The following is a 26,547-nucleotide window of genomic DNA, read 5'->3' on the forward strand; positions in this document are numbered from 1 at the left end:
CCCCCTCGTGTATCGTTCCGGCCTTCATAGGTGCTCGCTAACAGCAATTGCCCCTACAGTCTGTTATAGGCTATACGGGGGAACTTTGTTTTTTGTCTGGGTCAGTGTGTGTGTGTGTGCCGTGTGTGCGAGTAGGTGCTCGCTAACAGCACTTGCCCCAACAGTCTGCTGAGGCTATACGGGGGACCTTTGTCTGTGTATGTGTGCGTCTGGGTCAGTGTGTGTGAGTGTGTGCCGTGTGTTAAGTAGGTGCTCGCTAACAGCACTTGCCCCAACAGTCTGTCGAGGCTATACGGGGGACCTTTGTCTGTGTATGTGTGTGCGTCTGGGTCAGTGTGTGTGAATGTGTCTGTGTGTGACGTGTGGCGTGTGTGTTGAGTAGGTGCTCGCTCACAGCACTTGCCCCAACAGTTTGTTGAGGCTATACGGGGGACCTTTGTCTGTGTATGCGTGTGCGAGTCTGGGTCACTGTGTGTGTGTCTGTGTGTGACGTGTGTGTTGAGTAGGTGCTCGCCAACAGCACTTGCCCCATCAGTCTGCTGAGGCTATACGGGGGACCTTTGTCTTTGTCGACGTGTGGGTGTGCGCATGTACTGTATGAGTGCGCGTGGTGAAGAAGGCGGTGCGCCAATGCGGCACGGCCGGGATCGCATTCAGGGCCATGCGCTTGACGCCACGGACGGACTTGTAGACGCGCAGACAGGCGAACACTCAGGACACGTCGACTAATAGACGAATACATTGATCAATACATAGCTTGACAAATAGACAGATATACCATCGGGCGACAGAGAAGAGCACAATCAAATAGACAAAACATTAGTCAATTACTGCAGTATATAAACACAACAAATGCATAGGCACGCAAATAGCTGGACAAACCAAATTCAATTAGGCATTTCGATACATAGACATACACTGCGGATACATAGACACAAAACGGCAAATATAGCCCAAATCATCAGCAGACACGGACAACTCGGCCGGCAATCTTCCACTGCGCTTCCTCCACCCAAGGTCACGGCTACTCGGAGCGAGGTCGATGCGGCGGCACGAGGCGATGGTGCCGTGGGAGCGGCTGACGATCGCCCTCTCGGCTCTCCTGGCCATGGCTCACCTGACGCTCGCCACCTTGGCCAAGCCCATCCGTGCACTGTGCAGCGTGGTGATGGGTGGACACGAGGTGAGGAGGGAGGGGGGGGTGAGTGGGCAGGTAGACGAGCGAGTTGGTGAGTGGATGAGTGAGAGAGAGTGTGGATGACACTTTAGGTGAGTGGACAGGTGAGTGGGCAGGTGAGTGAGAAGGCAGCAGATTAGAGAGTGGCTGAGTGGTTCGCAGGGAAGAAAGGGTGAGCGAGTGAGAGGTGGTGGGTGAGTGGATGCGTAGATGAGTGGATGTTGAGTGATTACTCACTCAGTGATTACACACGCAACATCAGTGGGTGAGTGATTGTGTGTGAGTGAGTGGCTGGGTGATTAGCTTGCTGTACTGCTTTCTTCTGGCGAGGCCAGACAATCGAATCTCACTGCACGTGGCCCTCATTAAAGAGCAAGTCTACGACCACATGCAACTCGTTCTTACAGCGTTTGCTTTTATTAATCTCATCGTAGTTTAGATTGACCTCGTTATATTTGATAACGATAGACATCTGTATTCCCGGGTCACTCGCGATCATCAGTATTGACCTCATTTATCCTTTAAGTGCTGCCACCATCGGCTGCAGCACATGACTACCGTGTTCCCGACGTCACAAAGCTCGATTTCCATATCAGTTTATTTGTTTAAGCAATTAGCATATTTGCTACATTGTCAACTATGGTATTGTTTAATTCGTGCTTATTTGTGTTCACAGCACCATCAGTATCCCTGTTATATTGTATTCGTCCTCTTCGGATAATTCCTTTTAAAAAATGTCATTGCTTTGGCAAATTTGTGGCATTTTTACTCGTTTCCTTGCTCAGAGACATAATGTAGGTCACAGTAGCCATGTGTTCCCGTTATTCGAATTGATAGAAAAATACAGGAAATAAAATTTGCCACGACTGTTGTTAGCACGAGGATATTTCAGGATCTGAAATTGTCCTTTAAATGCGAAATTGTGATATCCTGAATGTTTAAATCTGAAACTCATTGCTTCGCCTGAGTTTTTATGAACAATTAATGCTGTTCTGAAATTCGAGAGCAACCACGGGGCTAGAGTTGGGGCTTTGCAGATGGGTTACATTGTGTACAGCATTACCATGTTCTCTTGCATGTGATTAACGATAGGTTGTCTATTACTGCTATTTATAGAGACGCAGTTTTAAAAGCGTTTCATGTAGCCTATATCAACTTAATTAAATCCATTCACATATAATAAACACTTAATTCATGTGTTCGCCACAGTCACCCAGCCTAACTTGGTCGACGTTTTCCTTGCCTAAGATTGTATTTTTAACAATGAAGCTTTTAGTTCAGCAACCGTGTCATCAGTCTGTGTATGTACGATGTTGAACTTCTTTCGCACCGTACGTAGCCAACCGTGCTAATCAGAGGTGCGGGGGGAGGACAACAAACGAAACACAAAGGGATTAAATTAAAATATATTTTTTGGCTCAAACAATTTTGCCGATCATTCAAGTAATCGAAAGCACGCCGGGTGTATCTCCCGGCGCGGCACTTACAAAGCCCTCTCACGTGAGTTCACCACGGTTCGTCTATGATAGGCGGGTCGAGTGTGTGGTAGGGTAAAATGTGGGTCCTCTCAACTCTTCCAAGACGCCAGTGTGGAAGATGAGGCCAAAATACCCCCAGAGGGGCCTCTCTAGAGCAGTGGTCCTCCACCGGGGCTACGTGGACCCCTGGGGGTACGTGGCAATGGGCACGTGAGTTCATTTACAACTGCGTGGACTTACTGTTTACCGTGCATGAGAGTCGTCGGTGAGTAATCGTGTATGGATCTGCAAATATAAAATAACTACGATAGCTTTTAAATGTACATTTTTAGCATAGGGCGATATTAAAGACCTTTCTAAACTCTTTGATCGTAAACGACGTGGGTTTCCAAGAGTAACCGGATCGGCTTCGTTGTAACTTTTTCACTCTGTTCATTAACGCAAATGCCATACACGTTTGTTCCTCAAAGGTTGACCAACCGACCTTCCGAAATTAGACCACATTTGTCTATATTGGTTAATTCTCGGTGTGGCATAACGTGCTCGTGACGACGAGCTGTCAACTAGACGGCCCAGGACAGTATGGTATGTGATGACTTCATTCATGAGGCTGATCGACTTTGAGAACAGGATGGTTGTGTATAGGTCAGTCGAGGTGTGAGGGTAAAGTGACCTTGGGCAGGACACGTTGCCGAAAGGGATGATGGGCGGTGGTCGAGACTAGCCATGGTGTGGCAGCCAAATTACGGAACACACCAGGGAGGATGTCTACTCTGGTGGGAGAGGGGGGGGCTAAATAAACCATCAGGAAATTGACAATGTACACGGGTATGATCACTGTAGTGCCAACATTAATTTCTTGCATACACATCCCAACGGAGCCTGACACCACCCACACGTCATTGCCAGAGGCGGTTATCGTGATTTATTATGAATTTGATGGCAAGGATTCAAAGAATTCTGCGACCTTTACAACAAGCGCTTTCAGATCCGCTTCTGCGGCCGTGTAAACGATTTTCCTTCCGATATTAAGAAGCCACTGGAGCTATATACGTTTATATCTATATTGAATGTTTAGTTCTTTAGAACTGCCTTATGTGTTTAGGTTTATTGTCCTTCCTCCCACACCTCCGATTAGTACGGTTGGCTACGTACCGTGCGAAAGAAGTTCAACATACATCCATACAAACACGCTTCCTTGTGGGAGGATGCTCGTTTTCCTCTGCCGTCTCGGAAAGTCAATGCTCTTGGTTGGTCAAGCTAAACAATAAAGTAAGGGCCTCTCCTCGCCATATGTGGTCGTGGAGGCTTACTCGATCAAACTTCCAACACTACTGGCTAGTGGGGGTTGGTGAGGGCAGGGGGCATCTACGAGTAGGACCATAGAACTCAGAAGCACAGCAGCGACTATTTATTTTGCTGCACTGCCATCTGCTGACAAAGTAGCCACACGACGGGTTAAAACACACGCGCGACTCATGGGCGCTCGCTCATCCAAGCACTGTCCAGGCTCAAGATTGCTTAAGCTTCTGACATCTGACGCGATCGGGCACATTCAGGGTGATTGAGTCGTAAGCTTTGATTTGAACAAGTCCATTAATTTATCCTACTGTAGATCGCAAACATATTGGATTTCTAAGTCTACAACATCACACATGTGCAAACAGTTTCACCAGACAGAACACTCACTTGCCAATTTACTTTTTTTTATATATATCAGATGTCTCTTCATGCAGTGCGTTTGCTAATAGAATCTGGCAACTCAGCAGCATTTATTTTACAAGCCTGAATGCTGATGAGATCCATACGTTCTAAACAAGTGCAGAGTTCGATTGCTTTAAAAAAATGCTGCAGGATAATATTGGTCTGGAAAGCCAATTAAATAGGCTGATGGATGTGGAGATTCATTACCGAGTTCTATATAAATATATGTATACTCATCTCTTTACGGGTGGTCTCAACAGTTCTTTGTGTTGTGCAAGTGTTACATAATTTACATCACTCGTGGATGGCAATATCAACAGATCTCATTGTCTCCAATTGTAAGTAAAATTATATTTTAGTCAGTCAGCCTGTTGGCTTTTCAGACAAAGGTTATCCAGCAGCCGTTGTTGTGCAAGTGTTACATAATTTATGTCACTCGTGGATGGCAATATCAACAGAACTCATTGTCTCCAATTGTAAATAAATTATATTTTAGTCAATCAGCCTGTTGGCTTTTTAGACAGAGGTTATCCAGCAGCCGTTGTTTAAATACACAAACTCTGGAGCAGTTTCAACGTCCATTGTCTTAGAAGCAGGCAGGCTTTTTAAAAACATACAGCTGAGTTTCTTGGCAATACTAACTTGTTTATCCAGGAAAGCCACACTGAAACCAAGGACTGTTTTGCACGAAGATCCAGCTACATTGAAATTTTTTTATTTTCATGTTTTTCAGCCAATTGATCTCGAATGTTTATACACATTGAAGGAAACAAGAGCATCCGGAGAAACCCCACATGGATGGACACGAGTTCACTTGCTCAGTTTAACACGTAGTGGAGAAGTCACGAGCCACCACTGCTTTCTGGACTCATTTCTTGCACACCGGCGAATTAGCAGATGCACGTGGGGGCAGTGTAGCCACGCTTTGTACGCAGGGCCGGATTAAAATTTTGTAGGCCCCTGGGCGACAGGTACTTTGAGCACCCCCCCCCCCCATAATATTTTCAAAAGGAAAACAAAGTTAAAGAAAAAGAAAGTTTATTTTTACAAGGCTAACAACAAATAAAATTCAGCATTCACAAGTGAAATAACTTTTCACTTAATCTCTGGATGCCCTCCAGCTGGCAGAGGCCCCTGGGCTGCAGCTCCTAAAGGCCCCGTGCCTTAATCCGGCCCTGCTTGTACACCAACCGCGAATTTAATTGGCGCGACATATTTCTCCGGAATTCGCTGTTTCGTTGCTTGTGCGGAGGCAGACGCTGCCTGCGCTGCTACGTGTGCCTCCCGTAAATGCGATTGGGGAGTGACGAAAGGACTCTGGCTAAGACGGGGCTTGGGACGGAATTTGTGCCAAATGGTGTGTTCAATAGGCGGCACGGGGTCTCGCTCATACATAATAATAAGAAGAAAAAGTAGAAAATCCTGTGGACACGCTGGGAGCAACTCTGTATGCCGTCAGTTATGTGCAGATTCGAATCAGTCTGCTCCTCTCCTGTGGCGTGGCTTAGCAAGGCTTAGGAAGTACGATTTGGTTGTTTCACCATCTCATCAGTCTGCTGGTGATTGGGGAGATGCGCAGCTTCTTTGTCCCCATGATGTTACAGACATCCAGCAGCAATTGAGAAGGTCAATGTCGACCCTGATCTGTTAGTAATAGCTCAGGAGGCCCCTTTTCAATCACGTACCCATTGATTGAAAGCTTTCGCTATGATTTGTGCAGTTTGATCTGCTATCGGGCAGTAAGTAAAATACTCAATGCCAAATAGCAAGAAAGATGTCCTCCTCGGAGTTCAGGGAAAACGTCCAAGAAAATCCAGGGCGACCAGCTCATTTACCCCAGACCCTGTAATGGACTGCAGGGGCATCACAACATGAAAGGACACATTTACGACCGTGTGGGGTGGAGTGATGCTAAATAACTGTGTCCCAGGGGTGCTGAGCATGCCAAGTTATGGAGGAAATTGAACAATCGATCAGCTTCTTTGTGCGAGCCGCCAGTCCGTGGGTGTCAACCGTCGATCAACAAACAGCATTGAGGATGTGTCAGTATTGTCAAGACGGGAGCTGTTGCCTGTCTTGGATAACGGTTTTACAAAAACACTGCGCATGCACAGGCAGCGGTGGCCTACAGGCATGACAGCAAGTCTGCTCGTCGTAATCCCTTTCCGTGCCCTTACCCGCGCCTCCCACTCACTATCCACTCATCCGGTGATCGATCAGTAGCGGCCAATTGCGTAAAGCCACTGACCAGGATTTCACTTTGACGGCCACTGCAGCCTGACAGCTGAACTAAACCTAAACTATTTTTTATTTTACCAGGTAATTTTTATTTAACCAGAAGCGACCTGGCCATATATTTGCTAACTATTCTAAACGCATGTTTCTAAAAGAGGGCCCAGAGAATTATCCACACGACCACAAGGAAAACATGCAAACTCCAAATATAGAAGCATCTGGTTTGGGATCGAACCCACGACCTCCTGTATACTAGGCGAGAGAGTTAACATCTTGCCACCACGGCACCTAGGTGACACGGAACTGCAGGTCCCATCGTAACGTTAGGGCTATCGGTGCATGCTGCGTATGGCGAGTTATCTTGACAGGTATGCAAAAAAACGTGTCTTTGGCGGGGGTTGTGTTCTTGCAAATAGCCACAATCGGCAAATCCGCGATCCGCAAATTCAAATGCATTATGGGGCAAATAGGGTTTGGTTCACGGTTCATAAAACGACACCACCTCCTTTTGTTAGGGGTGGGGCTGGGTGGGGAGGGGCTGGGTGGGGAGGGTGGGGAGGGTCTGGGTGGGGAGGGTGGAGGGGTGGGGCTGGCTGGGGAGGTGCTAGTCACCCCGTGGTGCCCTTATAAAACTCAACGTTTAACCTACTCACGCCGGCTTGTGCCCGCTCTCACAGTCGAGCATATTTGCGGAATACACCACGCCGCCGTTGACCCTGGCCATTGACCGAGCAACCCAACGTTCCTACCAGCTCCCTCCGCAGGAATGTGTTAAAGTGCGGAGTTACTAGCCAACTCGACACTAACCCTGACCCCAACCACACTAGCCAATCAAAAACTAGCCTTAATTCTAATCATATTAACCCTCGCCACACGAGCCAGCCAGACACCCGTCCGAACTCTATGCAACCAGATTCTAGCCCGACCTCTTGTTCACACGAGAACCTTCCACTCACCATACGAGCCAGACACTGGCCCTAACCATAAACTCGCCAAGAAAGGGGCCGTCCATAAATGACGTCACGCACATAGGGGGGGGGGGGGTCAGACATTTGTGACGATGTGTGACGAAGGGAGGGGGTTTAGAAATGTGACGTCACATCAAAATGCGCAACTTTAAATAAATATAGACAACACGTTCTACTTAAATAGACTGTTTGATAAATGTTTTCTCCTCCAACATCAGAGTGCAGCGCCACATTAAATACGCACTACAACGACAATAGTTTAAAGCGATTTGAAACATGTTTTATTTGGGGGGGGGGGGGCAGAGCTTTGTGACGTCATATTTGAGGGGGGGGGTCTGATTTTTTGTGACGCCGTGTGACGAAGGAGGGGGGGGTCAAAAATCGTCCCAAATCGCGTGACGTCATTTATGGACGGCCCCAAACCGACGAGTATACTCGCGCAATCTCTAACCACACGAGCCAACCACATCCTAACTCTAACCCCAGGCAACCAGCTGGCCCTAACCCTTGCCTCGTGATAGGCATCGGGTGGCAGGGATCAGTGCCACAAAGTGGTACATATTTTATTCACCCCAGAAGAGATGATAGGCTGCGCCGTCGGACTACAAAAAAACACATCTATAGATCTTAATTCAGTTGTATGATTTAGAAAAGGGGAATTTGCGAGCATCTATTAAGGCTGGTGTGGCACGAAGGTGATTTGTATGTGTCCAGAAGCGCCTATCCGTAGCCACCTTTGTCTGCCCGGTGCTGATTCCAACACAGACACACACACACATCCTCTGCTTCACAGTGTTCCGTAAACATTGAGACGCAAATATTAAAAGCGTGGCTTCAGGCAATGCAATTACACACAGATTACACACAGTACTGTACACAGTGTTTCAGGTCAATATATATAACAGTGTGTGCCAACCACGAACACGACCTTGCATCAAGGTCGTAATTATAATAGAAATTGGGAGGGACACATCCCCCCCCTCCAACATTCAAACATGCTCAAAATGTCCCCCCCAATATATTTCTACAAAAAATATTTTACAAAAATTGTTATGCTATGTCAATAAAAACAACAATTTGCTAAACCTTGGCCACAATATCTGGACTTGTCTTCATATAACAATGCATAGATTTCTGTTTATATGATCGTGGTTATGGTTGTACTTTATTAATCCCTAATCTCTGCCATTACATACAATGAAACAAGAAAAGGGAAAAATTAAAAACAGAGCAATGTAATACAATACACTATTAGACGTTATTGTTTTTAAAAAAAAATCCATCCCGTGTGTTAGTGAATTTTTTAATATTTTAGGCAGGAAATTAGTTTTCAAATTTAGATTTTTTTTTCTGGGGGGCGGGGACCCCTAGACCCCCTGGACGATTTGGTCCCCCCCAATGTTGACTCCATGGCTACGGCCTTGGTTTGCATATATTTCTCAAATATGTCCTGGACTTCTTGGGTTTTATGCGCAACATTCAAAGAGCCTCCCAAGGCGATTCCATTAAACGTCACATCCAGTTACAAACTATTATTTTTCGTCGCCTAAGAAGTGCTCAACATCCCTGAATTGAAAAAAAGCATTTGGTCTCCCAACACACGCTTAGGTAATGGCATCCATTGCGGCTCTTCAAGGACCGCTCCGTGATGTTATTTATTAAGGAGAACCACGCCGTCTCGTGTTCACCACAGTGCCATTGCAGCTCTTGAAATACTGACGCTTTTTGTTTTGACCGAATTCGAACAAAAAAATTATTGTTATTTAGATTGCCAAAACCTCTGTCCATTGCCATACCTGTCAACCTCTGATCAGTGCCCTACCTAATTACAGACCAATTCAGACCTTATTGGTCACCCAGTGCCCTTATACATCTCAACGTTCATCCTACAAAGTCCCATCACATGGGAGAAACTCAAACAAATAGACAAAAAAATGTTGCCCATATTGAAACGTCTGTACACACCGTATGGACCTGAAAACGCAATTTCTCTTGACAAGAATACGTGGTATAAACCGTATAGTACTCTTGGTTCTTTCGGTAAAGTCACGTAGGTAAAAATAATAATAAATACAAAATAAAAGATGAAAATAAATAAAATTAATAAACCGTATAGGTTGACAGCGATGCATTGATGTATTCTCCCGATTTTCTGACGCACTTTTCCCCACCTGTATTTTCAATAAATTAAAACGTTGGTGGTGCGTCTTATAATCCGGTAGGGTGTGTGTATGAGACCAGATTTTATATAATTATATTGACCAGGTACTATTACATGGGGATGCGTCTTACTTTTCAGTGCGTCTTATAATCCGGTTCGTATGCCCGGGGTGTGTTTCACTTTTTTTGACCACGGGGTCACAAGATTTGGGGTGCGTCTTATTATCCGGCGCGTGTGTCTAGATGTGACCAGATTTGTACAACTTTATTGACCCCCGGAATTTATTACATTTGGGGTGTGCGTCTTATAATCCGGTAAGTTGTACGTACGTTCATGAGACCAGATTTAATTGCTTTTAATCGACCACCGGAGGCACGATTGCATTTGAGGTGCGTCTTATAATCCGGTGCGTCTTATAATCCGGACTAAAGGCGTTGTTTTGAATTCAACTCAACACACGTGCGGTTATTCGCAGCGAGCGATAACCGCCCACGGCCACCCAGCACCACCCAACGTGGGCGGGGTGATGCCACCGACTCGGCCAATAACACAACGGGATTATGGCTCTGCAGATATTCAGCTTCTGTCTTTGTTACCAGCGCCAGAAATAAGAAAGTAAAATTTCAACGACCACTCGTGTTAGCGAGACCAGCCGCCGCCCTTCGGTACACTGGCCTCGTTTTTGTTACGCAGTTACACACGGTCTCGCCTCCGCAGCGATGAGAAACTATCATGATCGTAATCAATGAGTGCACACCGATTCGTAACTCCAGTCAGTTGCTGTTGTGGTACACGCGCGTTAACGTTGCAGTGGTAGTACACACTCCGTTGATACTGAACAAGGGATATTCCGACAAGCAAGCCGTAAACAACACACAACAACAACAACCAGGGAGGATCTTGCGTGGAAGGTGATGGTGGTGGTGTTGCAACTTGCTTCGCTCTCAAAGCCCACGGCAACATATTGTCGACCCTGGATGGTCATGACCCACGCAATCAAGGTGAGAAGATTTCGATTTAAAGCTTTCGTGACTGCAGGGATTCGTCTTCTTGGTTCTTGCGGTAAAGTCACGTAGAAGGGAAGTAATAAAATAATAATAAAAATAAAACATTATACAATTATTATCACGACGTTTCGGCCACAACGCAAGCAGCCGGCCCCCGGTTGAAGAACAGGTCTGTCGGAAAGACAGTGTCTAAAATGTCTTTCCGACAGACCTGTTCTTCACCTGAGGACGGCTGCTTGCGTTGTGGCCGAAACGTCGTGAGAATTATTTTATCATGTTTTATTTTTATTATTGTATTATTTCCCTTCTACGTGACTTTACCGAAAGAACCAAGAAGAAGGTGAGAAGAGACGATAGGTAATTTCTGCTCGTGGTTGGTGGTGGTGCTGGCGGTGGGGAGTTCCTCCTCTGCGTTCGCAGGTCTCTTTCAGCCAGAGGCCAGACGCTCATTCACCGATGGAATTGGCCAAACGCTCCAACGTGGCAGGAAACATCCTGCAACTTAGTATTGAGGCTCAAATGAGGGCTTTCTCAGTTCAAAGGCATTTGCTGTACTGTCGTAGATTGCTGCTTAGGCTTGTTGTCACTGGAAGTTGTGGCACTTGATAATTCGTACGGGGAAAATGTATGCGCCTCCACGTGGAGTGGGTGTCGCTTGAGAACGTTGTGTGGATTTCACTGATTTAAGGGATGTTGTGGTTACGTGTGCAGGGGTGGAAGCCTCCAATTGGAAGAAGGTTCCAACAATGTGTAGAGAAATGTCGGACGTGATGTTTGTCCCATTGCTGTGTTTCTCCGGCATTGGGAGCTTGTTATAAAGCAGAATTGGACAAACATTCCGATGCAGGATCTTCATGTAAGAAAGGTCCAGAAACTCAGAAAGGGTCTCCTGGGTAAATAAACTTATTTAAAAACAAACTTTAGGTTTTTTTAGGTTTACACTATTGTTTCAATCAGTGTTCTTTATTCCATTGGTTCGTTAAAAAAATACTTTGGAAATGTGCGACTCCCCCAAACAAGACAAGATGTTTCTCTGCTTCCTATTTTGTCTAATCAATACGTGTAGGTCGCACGACTGCAACTTGGTCCCAATGTTGAAAACGATCCCAATGTTACAAAATTACCTGCAAATTACTCACTCAAATTGGACCGCGTATAACAATATGGGCCCCTACTGTAAATACTTGGTAGGACCCTGCTGAAAAAAAGTATTTTGAGACTCAGTGAGGCTTTCCTTGGGTAAACAAGCGTAGTAATAACAATGCCGTACAATTAAATACGTTTAATACAGGTAGAAACAACAGGTTCCACACTGCCCACCAGGGATTATTTGTCTGTCTGTCGTGCATATTTGTCTGTCGTGCACGAATGCGCTGTCCAACCAAGTTTCTACCTGCCCACTCCGAAGGAACGTGTTTTGAAATCAGCTCCACGAGACAGATTTCATACGCTCACAAACGGCTGTAACGAAAGACGCCACTAAACACAGCATAATCATAATAGAATACATCAAGTTATTTCCACTACATCGCACGTCACCGGGAAACTTGTTGAATGTTATTTTCTTTTAACGAGTTAATCTCTGTGGTTCGTTTCAGCCCTTCAAACTTGTGCGCGTCGAGTTTCAAAACAGCTTAACATAGCCCAGGGGCTGGCAGCTGCCCTTCGGATACGGTTATATGTGTCCTCAAATAAATGTAATGTGTGTCGCTGTGACCCAGTTATTGGTTGGAAACCCACCAAGCGAGGCTTTTATTGTACACAAATTCCATCGTAGAGTAACATCGCTCGTTATGTTCAAGATAATGATTATGGATTTTGGAGAATTTAGTTAAAAAATAATTTTAAATGGTTATTATTTATGGCCCTTTGTCAAGCCACTGCCACACAAAGCGCCTCCCCGCCCATTATCGGTCGTGGGGGTTGTTCGCCCATACTTCACCACGCTGGACAGAGAGCTCTTTGGTGATGGGCCGAAGACCGGATCGGACATCACACACGGCTAGATGATGATGATGATGATTTCGGCTCACCGGGTTTAGAGTTCACTGTGAGAACCACAGCGGCAAAACAGCTCCACACCCCTTGCACTGTAAATGCACATCCGTCTTTTTTTTATAGCTGACTACTCCTGCCCGCGAGCTCTGGCTTGTGACAGATCGTTGATGATTCTTGCAATGCGGTGGTTCTCAAACTCGTTGTTATGGAACCAACCCGCCTACCCCCACCCCCCTCCAGTTAAGAACCTGGTCCACGTGACCCCCTCCCCGCCCGCAATAACGCAGCTAAGCTTAACCGAGCTAAAATACAAAGATGTAATAACATGTTCACGTCTGTAGCCAACGCAGCAAAAACACGCTTTGTGTTTGAGGGTGTTCGTGGGCCACGATCCAGACAGCGTACTGTGTGGGCACGCTTGTGTTTGTGTTTGAGGATTGTTAGTGGGCCATGATTAAGACAGTGTACTGTGTGGACACGCTTGTGTTTGTGGTGAGGGTGTGAGTTGGCCACGATCCAGACAGCGTACTGTGTGGGCACGCTTGTGTTTGTGGTGAGGGTGTGAGTGGGCCACGATCCAGACAGCGTACTGTGTGGACACGCTTGTGTTTGTGGTGAGGGTGTGGGTGGGCCACGATCCAGACAGCGTACTATGTGGACACGCTTTGTGTTTGTGGTGAGGGTGTTCGTGGGCCACGATCCAGACAGCGTACTGTGTGGGCACGCTTGTGTTTGTGTTTGAGGATTGTTAGTGGGCCATGATTAAGACAGCGTACTGTGTGGACACGCTTTGTGTTTGTGGTGAGGGTGTGAGTGGGCCACGATCCAGACAGCGTACTGTGTGGACACGCTTTGTGTTTGTGGTGGAGGGTGTTAGTGGGCCACGATCCAGACAGCGTACTGTGTGGACACGCTTGTGTTTGTGGTGAGGGTGTGAGTGGGCCACGATCCAGACAGCGTACTGTGTGGGCACGCTTGTGTTTGTGGTGAGGGTGTGAGTGGGCCACGATCCAGACAGCGTACTGTGTGGACACGCTTGTGTTTGTGGTGAGGGTGTGAGTTGGCCACGATCCAGACAGCGTACTGTGTGGGCACGCTTGTGTTTGTGTTTGAGGATTGTTAGTGGGCCATGATTAAGACAGCGTACTGTGTGGACACGCTTTGTGTTTGTGGTGAGGGTGTGAGTGGGCCACGATCCAGACAGCGTACTGTGTGGGCACGCTTGTGTTTGTGGTGAGGGTGTGAGTGGGCCACGATCCAGACAGCGTACTGTGTGGACACGCTTGTGTTTGTGGTGAGGGTGTGAGTTGGCCACGATCCAGACAGCGTACTGTGTGGACACGCTTGTGTTTGTGGTGAGGGTGTGAGTGGGCCACGATCCAGACAGCGTACTGTGTGGGCACGCTTGTGTTTGTGGTGAGGGTGTGAGTGGGCCACGATCCAGACAGCGTACTGTGTGGACACGCTTGTGTTTGTGGTGAGGGTGTGAGTGGGCCACGATCCAGACGGCGTACTGTGTGGACACGCTTGTGTTTGTGGTGAGGGTGTGAGTGGGCCACGATCCAGACAGCGTACTATGTGGACACGCTTTGTGTTTGTGGTGAGGGTGTTCGTGGGCCACGATCCAGACAGCGTACTGTGTAGGCACGCTTTGTGTTTGTGGTGGAGGGTGTTAGTGGGCCACGATCCAGACAGCGTACTGTGTGGACACGCTTGTGTTTGTGGTGAGGGTGTGAGTGGGCCACGATCCAGACAGCGTACTGTGTGGGCACGCTTGTGTTTGTGGTGAGGGTGTGAGTGGGCCACGATCCAGACAGCGTACTGTGTGGACACGCTTGTGTTTGTGGTGAGGGTGTGAGTTGGCCACGATCCAGACAGCGTACTGTGTGGACACGCTTGTGTTTGTGGTGAGGGTGTGAGTGGGCCACGATCCAGACAGCGTACTGTGTGGGCACGCTTGTGTTTGTGGTGAGGGTGTGAGTGGGCCACGATCCAGACAGCGTACTGTGTGGACACGCTTGTGTTTGTGGTGAGGGTGTGGGTGGGCCACGATCCAGACAGCGTACTATGTGGACACGCTTTGTGTTTGTGGTGAGGGTGTGAGTGGGCCACGATCCAGACAGCGTACTGTGTGGACACGCTTGTGTTTGTGGTGAGGGTGTGAGTGGGCCACGATCCAGACAGCGTACTGTGTGGACACGCTTGTGTTTGTGGTGAGGGTGTGAGTGGGCCACGATCCAGACAGCGTACTGTGTGGGCACGCTTGTGTTTTATAGCGTGTGCATAGTCAGCCAGTCAGCCTACTACTCCCTTAACCTGTAGAGCCTGGCTGGATCTACCCCATGAATTTCCTGCCCACAGGGCTTCAATGTGCAACGGGTCTGCCAGCAAGCGCCGTGGAATCCCATCATCGTCGTTACCAGCTCCCCTGAGTGCTTTTTGCCGATGACGGCCCCCTCTGTTTTGTCATGTACAGCGAGCACCCCGCTCGATGACTTGGTGGCTTGACAAAGAGGGTGGATTGACCCACCGTTGCGAGCCCACGGAGGGCTATGGGCCATACTTCACCATGCCTCTCAGTGCTCGTAGTCGTGGGCAGCGTTTAGAGAGTACCGTGCAACAATTTGATTATTGCCTTCACCCGCCCGACGAAAGCCATGCTAACCTCCCCCCCGTCCGCCCACCGTCTTCGAATTGAAAAACAGTGATGATCAACATTGACTGACTTGGACGCTTGCCAAGTGAGTCAAAGCCACAGACGTGAAACATAGAAAGTCGCGCCCGACTAACACCGAGCCATCGCCAAACGTTTGCTGCCGCCTGTGGACACCTGGTAAACAGGGAGACACCTGGCAAACAGAGAGACACCTGCTAAACAGGGACACACCTGGTAAACAGGGACACCTGGTAAACAGGGACACCTGGTAAACAGGGAGACACCTGGCAAACAGGGAGACACCTGGTAAACAGGGACACCTGGTAAACAGGGACACCTGGTAAACAGGGAGACACCTGGTAAACAGAGACACCTGGTAAACAGGAAGACACCTGGTAAACAGGGAGACACCTGGTAAACAGGGAGACACCTGGTAAACAGGAAGACACCTGGTAAACAGGGAGACACCTGGTAAACAGGGAGACACCTGGTAAACAGAGACACCTGGTAAACAGGGAGACACCTGGTAAACAGGGACACACCTGGTAAACAGGGACACACCTGGTAAACAGGGAGACACCTGGTAAACAGAGACACCTGGTAAACAGGAAGACACCTGGTAAACAGAGACACCTGGCAAACAGGGAGACACCTGGTAAACAGGGAGACACCTGGTAAACAGGGACACACCTGGCAAACAGGGACACACCTGGTAAACAGGGAAACTTTTCATAAACTTTGCTTGCTGCCGTGGTCCTTATCCTTTCCTCGTGATCTTCGTGAACAATTGATAACTGCGCAGCACAGATGGCTGGGGAAAGGAAGTCCCAGACTATGGATGCAACAGAGGAGAATGAGTGACCTCCTTACTGATCGAAGGCTCAATGGGCCTTCTGCCTACAACCTTGTATATTCACAGTATATGTTTAATTATATTGACGGTGGAGCGTCGACACAGTGGCTGCACTCTGTGCTGTGGACCTATCAACCCGCGGTGTATTCCCGCCCGCAGATAACTGATATCGGTGATTTCGCGACGAAAATGACAAACGAGGCGTAACCGCCGAACCAAACGCACGCTCCAACCAAACCGAGGAGCTGCCACTCATCACCGATGTCCCCACCGTAATCCGTGGCCTCCCCTCCTTCCCATCCGATTTCGATTTGCAGCGCCGAGCGATGAGCGGCACTCGCGGCGACGGTGACAGCAACTCGGCGAAGTCGAACGTCTTCTTGCACGCGCTGGACAACGGCTTCACGCTGCACGCGCTCCCCGGCGAGGACGCCAACGGCGGCGTCGTCTTGGGGGCCGGCGATCCGACGGCGCCGGCGGCGACGCCGCGGCAAGCGCGCCCGTCGGCGCGGCCGCTCGCCGTGTTCCTGCCGTGGCTCGGCGCGCGTCCGCAAGCCGCGCAGCGCTACCGCGACCTGTACCATGCCCTGGGCATGGACGTGTTCACCGTGGAGAGCCACGTCAGCCACTTCCTGTGGCCGCGCTCGGGGATTGTGCGAGCGCGGCGCGCGCTGGAGCTGCTCGCGACGGAGCCGCGGCTAACGGGAGGCGACGGTACGCGGGCACGACGGTGACGGGCACACGCGTGTGCGTGCGTGCTCGTGTGTGTGGGTGCTGTCGTGATTAGGCGTCGTACTCCTGCGTGGGACGCGTCTGCTGCGCTGCGATGGTCGGCACACCTCGACTTGTAAATCTAGAGGTCGCCGGTTCGGTTCGATTCTCGCTGCTCGACAGTTGAAGCAATGCTCAGGATTCTTTCCGTCAATGAGTTCGTTTGAGAACCTGGTTTAATATACGGCTTAAGTAAAATAAACCTGGATTTTTATATGTATCGTAGCTTAATAATTATATATATCTCAGGAAATAAAAACATCGAATGGGTTAGGTTGGATGACAGCAGCACAGTCTAGTGTGATAAACATTACAGTCAATGTCAACTACATCCCTGTGTTGCTATTGCGCAGCACACGGTGACACAGCACTGGCTTGCAAGTGTGCATGGGCCTGTCAGCATTCGTGTGAAATCCAAATTGGGTGATGCCAATAGTCGTATTAACGCAGCCGCAGTATTAACCGGGGCGACCGGTGCTTTGAACCGCAAAACCTCTGCAAGAAGTAGCAAACCTGCTACCGCTTGGCCTCATCACCGCCCATCTTCCACATCTGCAAGGTTTTTTTTGTTTGTTTATTCCAGGATGGCCACCACACACCCCCTCCCCCCACCACCCGACCCCATCCCTCGTCACCCCGGATGACGCTGGTTGAACTTCTTTCGCACCGTGCGTAGCCAACCATGCTAATGGGTTGTTCCCGCGTTGCTCCGCAGGCTCGCCGGAGGGCGGCCGCCCCCTCTACGTGCACGCCATGTCGGTGGGCGCCTACATGTTCAGCCTCATGCTGCTCGTCGCCCAAGGCGAGCCCGGGCGCTACGGCGCCATCATCGGCCGCGTCCGCGCCCAGGTGTTTGATAGCATGGTCGCCGGCAGCCTCGAACACATGGCCAAAGGTGCGTGAGTGAGCCCGGCTCTCCAATCGGGAATGTGAGGGATGCTGGATGACACAGATTCGTGAAACTCCCTACCTACCCGCAGGCATCGAGGTGAGCCAACATCTGCAACAAGTAGCAAACGCGAACATTGAAACGACATGAATCTAAGCAATTTATAGGGTAAGTAGGTGGAGGCGAAGGCTGAGAGGCGATGGATACGCGAAAGAACAGATGATGCTGTTGTGGCGATAGAAGAGTGATGAGGATCGACTTAACCCCTTTCCCGCTCCAAGATGTCTGCAAGTTGCTGAATCTCGGAACGCGCAAGCGGCTGAGCGTTGATTGTATTTAGAGAACTGTAGCGACACGACCGCACTCCACGATAGCTGGTGCCAAACTGTGCCACACGCCCCTCCCGCATGGCCTTGTGGGAGACACAGTACCGCTAAAGTAATTTTATTTTTAGTTTTTATTCCGGTTTCGTTTTGATAATGTACACATACGTCATCGAAACGGGCAAGGGTTAAAGATGGCTGTGCACGCACATCGCCCCCGTCAGAGCCTCGCGCAATCCGCGGCCTCTTTCCTGTCCCTCGCACGCGTTCGTCGCAGGCGTCTCGGTGACCTCCATGCCCTCCTACCTCAGCGGCCTCACCTACCGCTCGACGCTGGCCTACTTCAGCCTGCTGCGGCCCTACACGGTGGCCTACTACGAGGAGGCCCTGGCGGCGTTCAAGAGGGGGCCCTGCTACGCGCCCGCCCTCGTCTACTACTCGCTGGACGACAGGTTGAGCGACGCGGCCATGGTGGACGACACGGTGGACGGCTGGCGCGGCCGCGGCCAGGAGGTGTCGTCGGTGTGCTGGGACAAGTCCCGGCACGCGGCGCACATGCGCACGCACGAGAGCGAGTACCTGGAGGCGCTGCACAGCTTCATGGCGGCGCGCGGGGTACGCCCACTGGCGCCCGCCAAGCTGTGAGCCGGAGGAGGGAGACGAAAGCGGTGGGAGATCGCGCGCGGACGAATGGTCAGCGGGATGGTGCGGTTGATCGATTCGGTTGTTTCGACCGCTAGGTTTATTTTTGAATGCGTTCCGAGTGTCCGTTTGAGTGTTCGTACGATTGTTTGAGTGTCCGATTTGATCAATTCAGTCGTTAGATGGGCAGTTCAATCGGTCGTTTGAGCCGCTCTCTTGTCATTAGTTTTGATCGTGTTCCTGATCACTTGCGTGACATTGATGTTCGATTTTTTGCTCGGTTGTCGTTTGGTTGTCATTCAAATCGGCATCTTTTGATTGCTCGATTGTTTCAAATCGCTCGTTTGATGGTCGTCCATTCGATTTGCGCGATCGTCATTATTTACTCTGCTTATGTTCGATTGCTGGATAGTTGCATAATCATAAATGGAGCATTCGTTCAATCGGCATTCCGTTGATTGCCTCATTGTTCGCTTAATTTATCACTCACCTTCTTGATCACCGTTTCGCTCACTCGATCGAGCGTCGTTAAGCGGAAACAACTTTCCCATAAATAATTTAACGATGAAATTAGTCTCGATATGATGTACTACTACTACGCACACACAGTGAGATGGCGGGACAAATAACTGAGGGTACGCCACCGCGTTACTGTATCATTCCGTGGACTGTCTCGCTGGAGCACTCAGCCGCGCATCTCAATAAAGTAGTTCGTCATCAACTGCTCAGAAACCGCGTTATAACGGGCGTGTTCCGTGTTATAACGAAGCGTATTCTGCGTTATAACGGGCACATTCCGCGTTCTGCGAAAAGTGTTCCCGAATGGAAGAACCGTGTTACAGTCAGAACACGTTATAGTGTGAACGCAAACTCGTTAAGCGAGGACTTACCGTACTTCACACTGATCAGTGCGGGCTGGTACAGGAGTTAAAGATTGGGGCAAAACAGAGTACATTGTCCCGTGATGCACTGCCCCCTGCTGACAACGAAATCGAAGAGGCGTTTAAAAAAAAGAAATTCCCTGGGTCGTTGGCCGAGTCTCAGTCGGTCAGCTACCGCGTCTCCCGGTTGTTCACTTCATGCATTCATCTGCGAGCAATGGGAATAACTGCGGTCATGGGGTGACCAGGTCAACTCGCGGTAGGTTTTTTTTGTCTCATAAATTATTTATTGACGACAGGTACCCGCGTCAGTCAAGTGGTTGAAGCACCGGCCGCCACTAAGCTAACCAGGAGAGTTCTAACCCCATGCCAACGGTGGACCTACGTTGCACGTTTACCAGGCATCTCTCAATTTAATACAGCGCGTCAACTAAAAGTGGCCCGCAGGCCAAGTGGCTCGGCGTACAGGTGAGTTTATGGTCGTAGCGCCAGTCACCAATTACTGCACACGGAAATCCATCACGGTAAACTTCATTTGATTTGGCACTGCCAACTGCTGAGAATTAAATAGACGGGAAAGCCTTGCCCATTCACTCAAAGGCATTGTGGGAAAACTCGGGGTTTGGTTCACGGTTCGTAATACGACACCCACCCCCTTTTTTGTTTTATGTTACCCTACATCAACCTCAACATTTGATGTCAAATGTTATATTTTCTTGTGTTAAATATAACTTGTGTGGTCAATGTATAGCGCGTCTTTTTTTTTTCTATGAAGTGTACACTACTGTACGCTACAGGAAAAAAAATCGCGCAGCTGAACCTCACTGCCTCCTCGCCGGAGGCTGGGAACACCACGTGGCCTGGGAACACCACGTGGGCTGGGAACACCACGTGGGCTGGGAACACCACGTGGGCTGGGAACACCACGTGGCCTGGGACCCGCGATGGGGCACTCGGGAGACAGGACGGAGGCAAGACGGCGAGTTTGTTATTCCGCTGCAGCAGCAGCATTGCGAGCAGCGCAGTTACGATGCACGGAGGAATCTCGCGGTCAGTCGCTGAATGGTCGATCCAGAGGAACGCGACTGTACCTCACATTTGGCGTAAAGCCGCAATAGCTAAACCCGCGAGAGGGCAGGGTTTGCTGTGTATAGAAAAATATTAGTTTGCCTTAACATGCGATGGACATTCTCTCACAGCAGGGCATGCGCCCCCTAGTGTGTGTGGATGAGACGTTTCTTGAAGGAATATCACTTTCGGTTGTCGCCGTCATGCTGATGTTCAGCTCTCGGATGTGTGATTCTGTGCTTTCTTGTGTTAAATATGACGATGTACCGACGTTTCACCTCAGGAACTGTAGTTCCTGCTGGGATCGAAGCGTCGGACATCGTGCCAAACTACACGCGGTCCGACCCAAAAGCACACGAGAGAGTCTGCGGCGTTAATGGTCCTCAGAAGTCCAGTAGTTCCGTGCAAAACATATAATTCTGCCGGCCATTCTCTAAACCAGTGTTCTTCATTGCAAGGCCCGCAGGCCACTGCCGTCCCCTGGGTGACCTTTAGTGTGGCCCCTGAATGCGCCCCCCCCCCCCCCCCGACAGTACACAACAAGTGAGAACACTCTTTGCATGAGGTGTGACGGCCAGAGGTCGCAACCGGGTACCCGATACCCGTACCCTACCCGATACCCGGCTACCCGTACCCAGCCAGGTACGGGTACGGGTACCCGTTTGCGACCCTGGTGCGGCCGGGTACGGGTACGGGTAAGGAATCAAAACCCGTTTGCGACCTCTGGTGACGGCTCTCGCACTGCTGATGTCTTATCGGCGAAAGTGGCTCCCCGTTTACAAATGAGTGAAGATCACTGCCCTAGACACTGAGCGATGATGCACTCGCTGCTCGCCAAGCGATTCACACTGATGGCCCTGAACCCAGTCGAGGAAAATTGGATATTGAAATGTAAGGTCCCAGTCTCTCTACAGAATTCCCACTGGTACGAAAATGCTTGAGGGGAATATCTAACAATGCCGAGTTGTTTTAACCGGGTCAGTGATTGGGAAATTGTGGAGCTTTGAGTAGTGGACAAATGTGTTCCTCGTTGAACTGTTCCAGGCTGTGGTTACATTTCAGATGATAGCCATTTGTCTAAAGACGCGCACGCAAAGCACTAAGGAGAGTAATCCTTTTTTTCTCTCTTTCAAGTTGTATTTACTTACTTTGGCAATGTCAGTTTTATCAGCGTTGTTAAGTGTTGAAAAACGTCTTGATTTTTTTGGACTGTTTATACATTATTCCCGTCACCAGCAGAGTGCAGTTGGCACAAGTGAAGTGTGCAATAATTCCACAGCACTTAGCAAAATGCACTGATTGTTGTAACCCGTTTGGCTCAGCGGGAGTGTGTACGTTTGTTGCTTTAACACACACACACGCACGTAGAGAAAAAAATATATTCTCGAACGTTTTTAAGAGCCATTTTAAGTGTACGAATGATGATCAACGTATTTTCTCTACATAAACTAAAATATTCCTTTCGAAGTGATCGTTTTGTCTCGCGGTGCTGTGATGTCGGTGAGACGATGCTGGTTGGGTGGTGTTTATTAGACAGGTTGGCAAATGCTCTTTCAGAGCAGTACAGAAAGGTTCTGAGCCTCCGCATCGAAGGAAATACCAAAGACCATTGATGTTCCCGATGCTTAGCGATGAATTTGCTCCTTATGCTTCGGATTTTGCAAGTAGATAGCTCCGTGGTTCAATGGCCATCACGCTCGATTTACAATCCAGATGTCACCACTTCGATGCAATTTCCCGGCGCGGCAGTTGTGACAGTGGCGCAGGTTTATTCAATCTCCACCCCTCCCCCCGCCTCTGCCCACCATGCTCATTTAAATCCTTTAGTGTTTAGTTTGTTGTCGTTCCCCCGCACCTCCGATTAGCACGATCGGCTGCGTACGGCGCGAAAGAAGTTCTACATACATGCGTACATGTAGCAGCGTAAATGGTTCCGTCACCACAGTAAAGTCATATTCTTGGTTCTTTCGGTAAAGTCACGTAGAAGGGAAATAATAAAATATATTTTTATTACCTTATTATTACTTTATTATTTCCCTTCTACTTGACTTTACCGATAGAACCAAGAATATGAATCCCTGCAGTCACGAAAGCTTTAAATCAAAATTTCACTGTAAAGTTGTTCGGCAGGTAGCGTGTGCCAGGGTGAAGCGTGGTCATTTCCACGTCCTTGTCAAGACGTACGGCCAGCGTGGGAGAGTAGGCCAAAATATCCTCTGGGGGGGGGGGACATTTTCGTAGAAAAGACATCATCAGTGTGAGGGCCGCCACATTTGAAACCATTGGAGTTTGACAGCAGCACGATGATGGGTGTTTTCACTTGTTGTGTATTACTCTTTGGTTCTTTCGATAAAGTCACGTTGAAAGAAAATAAATGTAATAATAGAATACGACGTTTCGATTGCAACACAAGTAACCGTCATCAGGTAGAACTAAATTTGAGAGAGAGAGACAAAACGCAGACACGGAGACACACAGACAGATACACAAGCACAAAGAGAGACAACACAGACACAGAGAGAGACACACAACATAGACACAGAGACCCAATGCCTCTGTGTCGAGGCCTTAAATAGAGAGAGGGGGGGGGGGCAGAGAGAGAGGTGGGTCTGTTGGGGCAGCTGCAGGAGCAGAGAAAATTAGCATGTCAATGAATCCACCCCGAAGCGACCGAGGCAGAGAAAGATCGAATGGCCCTCTGAGAGCCTGGTAAATTTTAGAGAGGGAAATAGGCAGTTTGAGAAAACAAAATTTAGCTATCTTCTTCTTGGTTCTTTCTGTAAAGTCACGTACAAGGGAAGTAATAAAATAATAAAAATAAAACAATTAAATAATTCTCACGCCGTTTCGAAGACGGCTGCTTGCGTTGTAACCGAAACGTCGTGAGAATTATTTTATGTTTTATTTTTATTATTTTATTACTTCCCTTCTACGTGACTTTACCGAAAGAACCAAGAAGATGAATCCCTGCAGTCACGAAAGCTTTAAATCGAATTTTTTTTTTAGCTAATTTTGTGTATTGTCAGGGGCCGCACTAACTGCCACCAGGGGCCGCCAGTGACCCGCGGACCTTGCGATGAATAACGCCGCTCTGGAGGCTGCGTCTCACGGAGACCCTTAAGTGCGGTCAGACCGTGATGGACGCCACATTCAGGAACTCAACCGTCGTGCCATCGTGAACCTTGCGACGCGAGATAACACCGAGCCGAAGGGAATTCACAACCACCGGATGATGTGGTACTTATTGCCGCGTATACTTTGAATGGATTATAGGCTCAGAACCCTTTTGTACCACCGTAGTAATTAGTAAAAAATATGTATTGGTTTAACACGTAGGCTTTCGCGACCAATATTATTCATAATAACGTTTGTGGGTTACATCGCGTTATTTATAAATGTGTCGTAACCCTCCACCACTCGACACGGCCAATCAGCAAAAAAGTGTCACGTTGACAAAAGACAAATAGTTCACTACTTTAGCCCACTGGTGTGTTGAAGAGTGAAACCACTACGCGAAAAATATATATTCTTATAAATCTCTCGCACTGCCCTCTTCACACTTAGCGCAGCAAGTTGCAGGCGCTGCCGTTGATCGCGTTGCGAGCACAGCGGCGGTGCGGGGGATAGCGCGCTGCACCCTAATCCGGTGACCGAGATTCGATTCCCAGCATCGGTGGCGAGTCGTGGCTATATCCTGGTTGAAGGCAACCCTGTGCTTCGTCGGTCACAGGTGTTGCCTGGCCATACTTCACCACACTGGTAAATGTGGGCTGGTAAGGCGTGACGGCGGAGGGGCTGTTTACGAACGACTAATACACACATCAGTCGCCTGCGATGTTAGTCACGGTCGGTAATTGAATCTGGGTTGCCTGGGTTCATGGCGCAGTGCGCTAACCACTCCAACACCGACCTTTACCCACCTGTAGTGACTCAGCCCTAATTGCCCGCTCTGTTGCGAAGTACAAAGTAGACAACACGGGGGGAGGGGCAAATATAGATATCCAGGTATTTTATGGCCACACCACCACCGCCACCATGTGTACAGAACTGGCCTTGCTAGGTGCTCGCTAACTGCACGGCTGTTTGCTGTTGACCTTGGCAGTTCCCAGGACAAATGCTGATATCGCTTGTCGCCGATGATGTGTGTGTGTACATGCACTGTAGCCGTTTTCTCCTGAGCAACGCGTCAATACAAATGGAGGAGATAACATTGAAAATAAAATATCCAATTGCGTGTTTCGTCCTTATTGGTCGAACGCACAATATGTACTCCATGCGAGCGTTGCACAAAAAAACAAAAAAAAATAATGCATGTACTTGTGTAACACTTTCCAGTAGTCTCTTGTCCTCAGAAGTGTTTAATTAACGGTAATTAGGTTACCTTTCGAGTTTTGAGTAACCCTTACATACATTTTCCCGGTATTGTATAGGGCAAGTCCCCCATGGCAACACGACTTTTAAACTAAAAATTAGCTTCCGTTGGATCATCTTTACCAGAGTTATCAAGGCCCCCGTGTTGTCGAAGGGCAGCGCAAATACATTTTATTGTTACTTTGCTGGAAAAGCGTTAAAAACTGTTAACGATTAAATAAAAGCAACGATTGCAACGATTAAATGTGTTCAAGTATGCATATTCACAAAAAAATGTAAACATTGTTGCTGTATTTTCACACGAAACTTCCACCTAACATCCATTGTGCACAGTGTGCCCTGTTGTGGTTGGCTGCTGTGTATAAATCTATTTCATCTCCTAAACGCTTGTGGTCTGGAGTGTAATAATATGTATTTGTTTAATAATCTAACCGCACTAAGTCTCAAGACTTGTGCAGGAGGGGTCCTGCATGATTGGGATGTTTATACCAGTTCCTTTTTCGTATCGTGTATGTCGTATGTATGTTGAACTTTTTTCGCACCGTACGTAGCCAACCGCGCTCATCGGAGGTGCCGAGTGGATTGCCTTCTTTTGGAGGAAGCTGGAAAACCCGGAGAAAACTCTCCACGCTCACGAGTGGTTAACACTCAAAAGGTCCACACAGATGGGGTCACAAATCCACCGTTCAGCCCAGCGGGTGTTGTAGTGACAAAACACCACGATTGATGGTGATGTCGTTGGGGTTAGTTATGGTGGCGTTGATGGTTGTCTTGGTTGTTAATGATGGTCATTTTGATGGTAGCGTTGACAGTAGTGTTGGTGATGGTAGGTGGTGTTGGTGGGGAGTGGTAGTGTAGCGGTTCGTGCACTGCGCTACGAACCCGGCGAACCGGGTTCGATTCCCGCTCACGGCCAACACCGGTGACGATTATCTGGACCGGTCCTGGGCCTCCCCTAGGTCGACTTAGTCTCAAATGAGTAACTACAGTGTGTAAACATCGCCACTGGGGAGACAAAGGCGGTTGGGCGTGGCGCTGGCCACCTACCCCCTCGTGTACCGTTCCGGCCTTCATAGGTGCTCGCTAACAGCTCTTGCCCCTACAGGCTGTTAAGGCTATATGGGGGACATTTGTCTTTGTTGGTGGTGACAGTGGTGTTGGTGGTGGGTGATGGTGATGGTGGGTGGTGTTGGTGGTGGCAGTGTGTTTGTTGAGCGTCACCTCCACGTATGCAGTGTGGATTTTTTCCAGGGTCTCCAGTTCTCTCTTACACAAATCCAAGTGCCCGTTCATGGAACTGGCCGAGTATTGATACTCGGCCTTTGTTTTATGAGTTTTTAAATAACATATATTACTTTTATTATT

General features: G+C 48.7%; 1 protein-coding gene across 3 annotated transcripts; it reads left to right on the forward strand.

The window, feature by feature from the left end:
• The first annotated feature begins 225 nt into the window (after positions 1-225).
• On the forward strand, positions 226-21,337 carry LOC144936552 (uncharacterized). Of its 3 annotated transcripts, none has more exons than XM_078863747.1 (4): positions 906-1,183; positions 16,555-16,951; positions 17,724-17,903; positions 18,498-21,337. In XM_078863747.1, exons 1-4 carry the CDS (start codon positions 1,043-1,045, stop codon positions 18,863-18,865), a joined length of 1,086 nt encoding a protein of 361 aa, XP_078719873.1. In that variant the 5' UTR covers positions 906-1,042; the 3' UTR covers positions 18,866-21,337. The 3 variants fall into 3 exon arrangements, with proteins under 3 accessions (XP_078719875.1, XP_078719873.1, XP_078719874.1); XM_078863748.1 differs by lacking the exon at positions 906-1,183 and adding an exon at positions 10,255-10,724; XM_078863749.1 differs by lacking the exon at positions 16,555-16,951 and having other exon boundaries at positions 226-1,183.
• Positions 21,338-26,547: the final 5,210 nt, after the last annotated feature.

This window comes from Lampetra fluviatilis, chromosome 16 (genome assembly GCF_964198595.1).
Source record: "Lampetra fluviatilis chromosome 16, kcLamFluv1.1, whole genome shotgun sequence".
Classification (NCBI taxonomy): Eukaryota; Metazoa; Chordata; class Hyperoartia; order Petromyzontiformes; family Petromyzontidae; genus Lampetra; species Lampetra fluviatilis.

Excerpts from the sequence above, each read along its gene's own strand:
- LOC144936552 (XM_078863747.1), top strand. The coding sequence starts at position 1,043 with ATGCGGCGGCACGAGGCGATGGTGCCGTGGGAGCGGCTGACGATCGCC. Across the intron at positions 1,184-16,554 it reads TGGTGATGGGTGGACACGAG|CGCCGAGCGATGAGCGGCAC; the intron begins GTGAGGAGGGAG and ends TTCGATTTGCAG. Across the intron at positions 17,904-18,497 it reads CCTCGAACACATGGCCAAAG|GCGTCTCGGTGACCTCCATG; the intron begins GTGCGTGAGTGA and ends CGTTCGTCGCAG.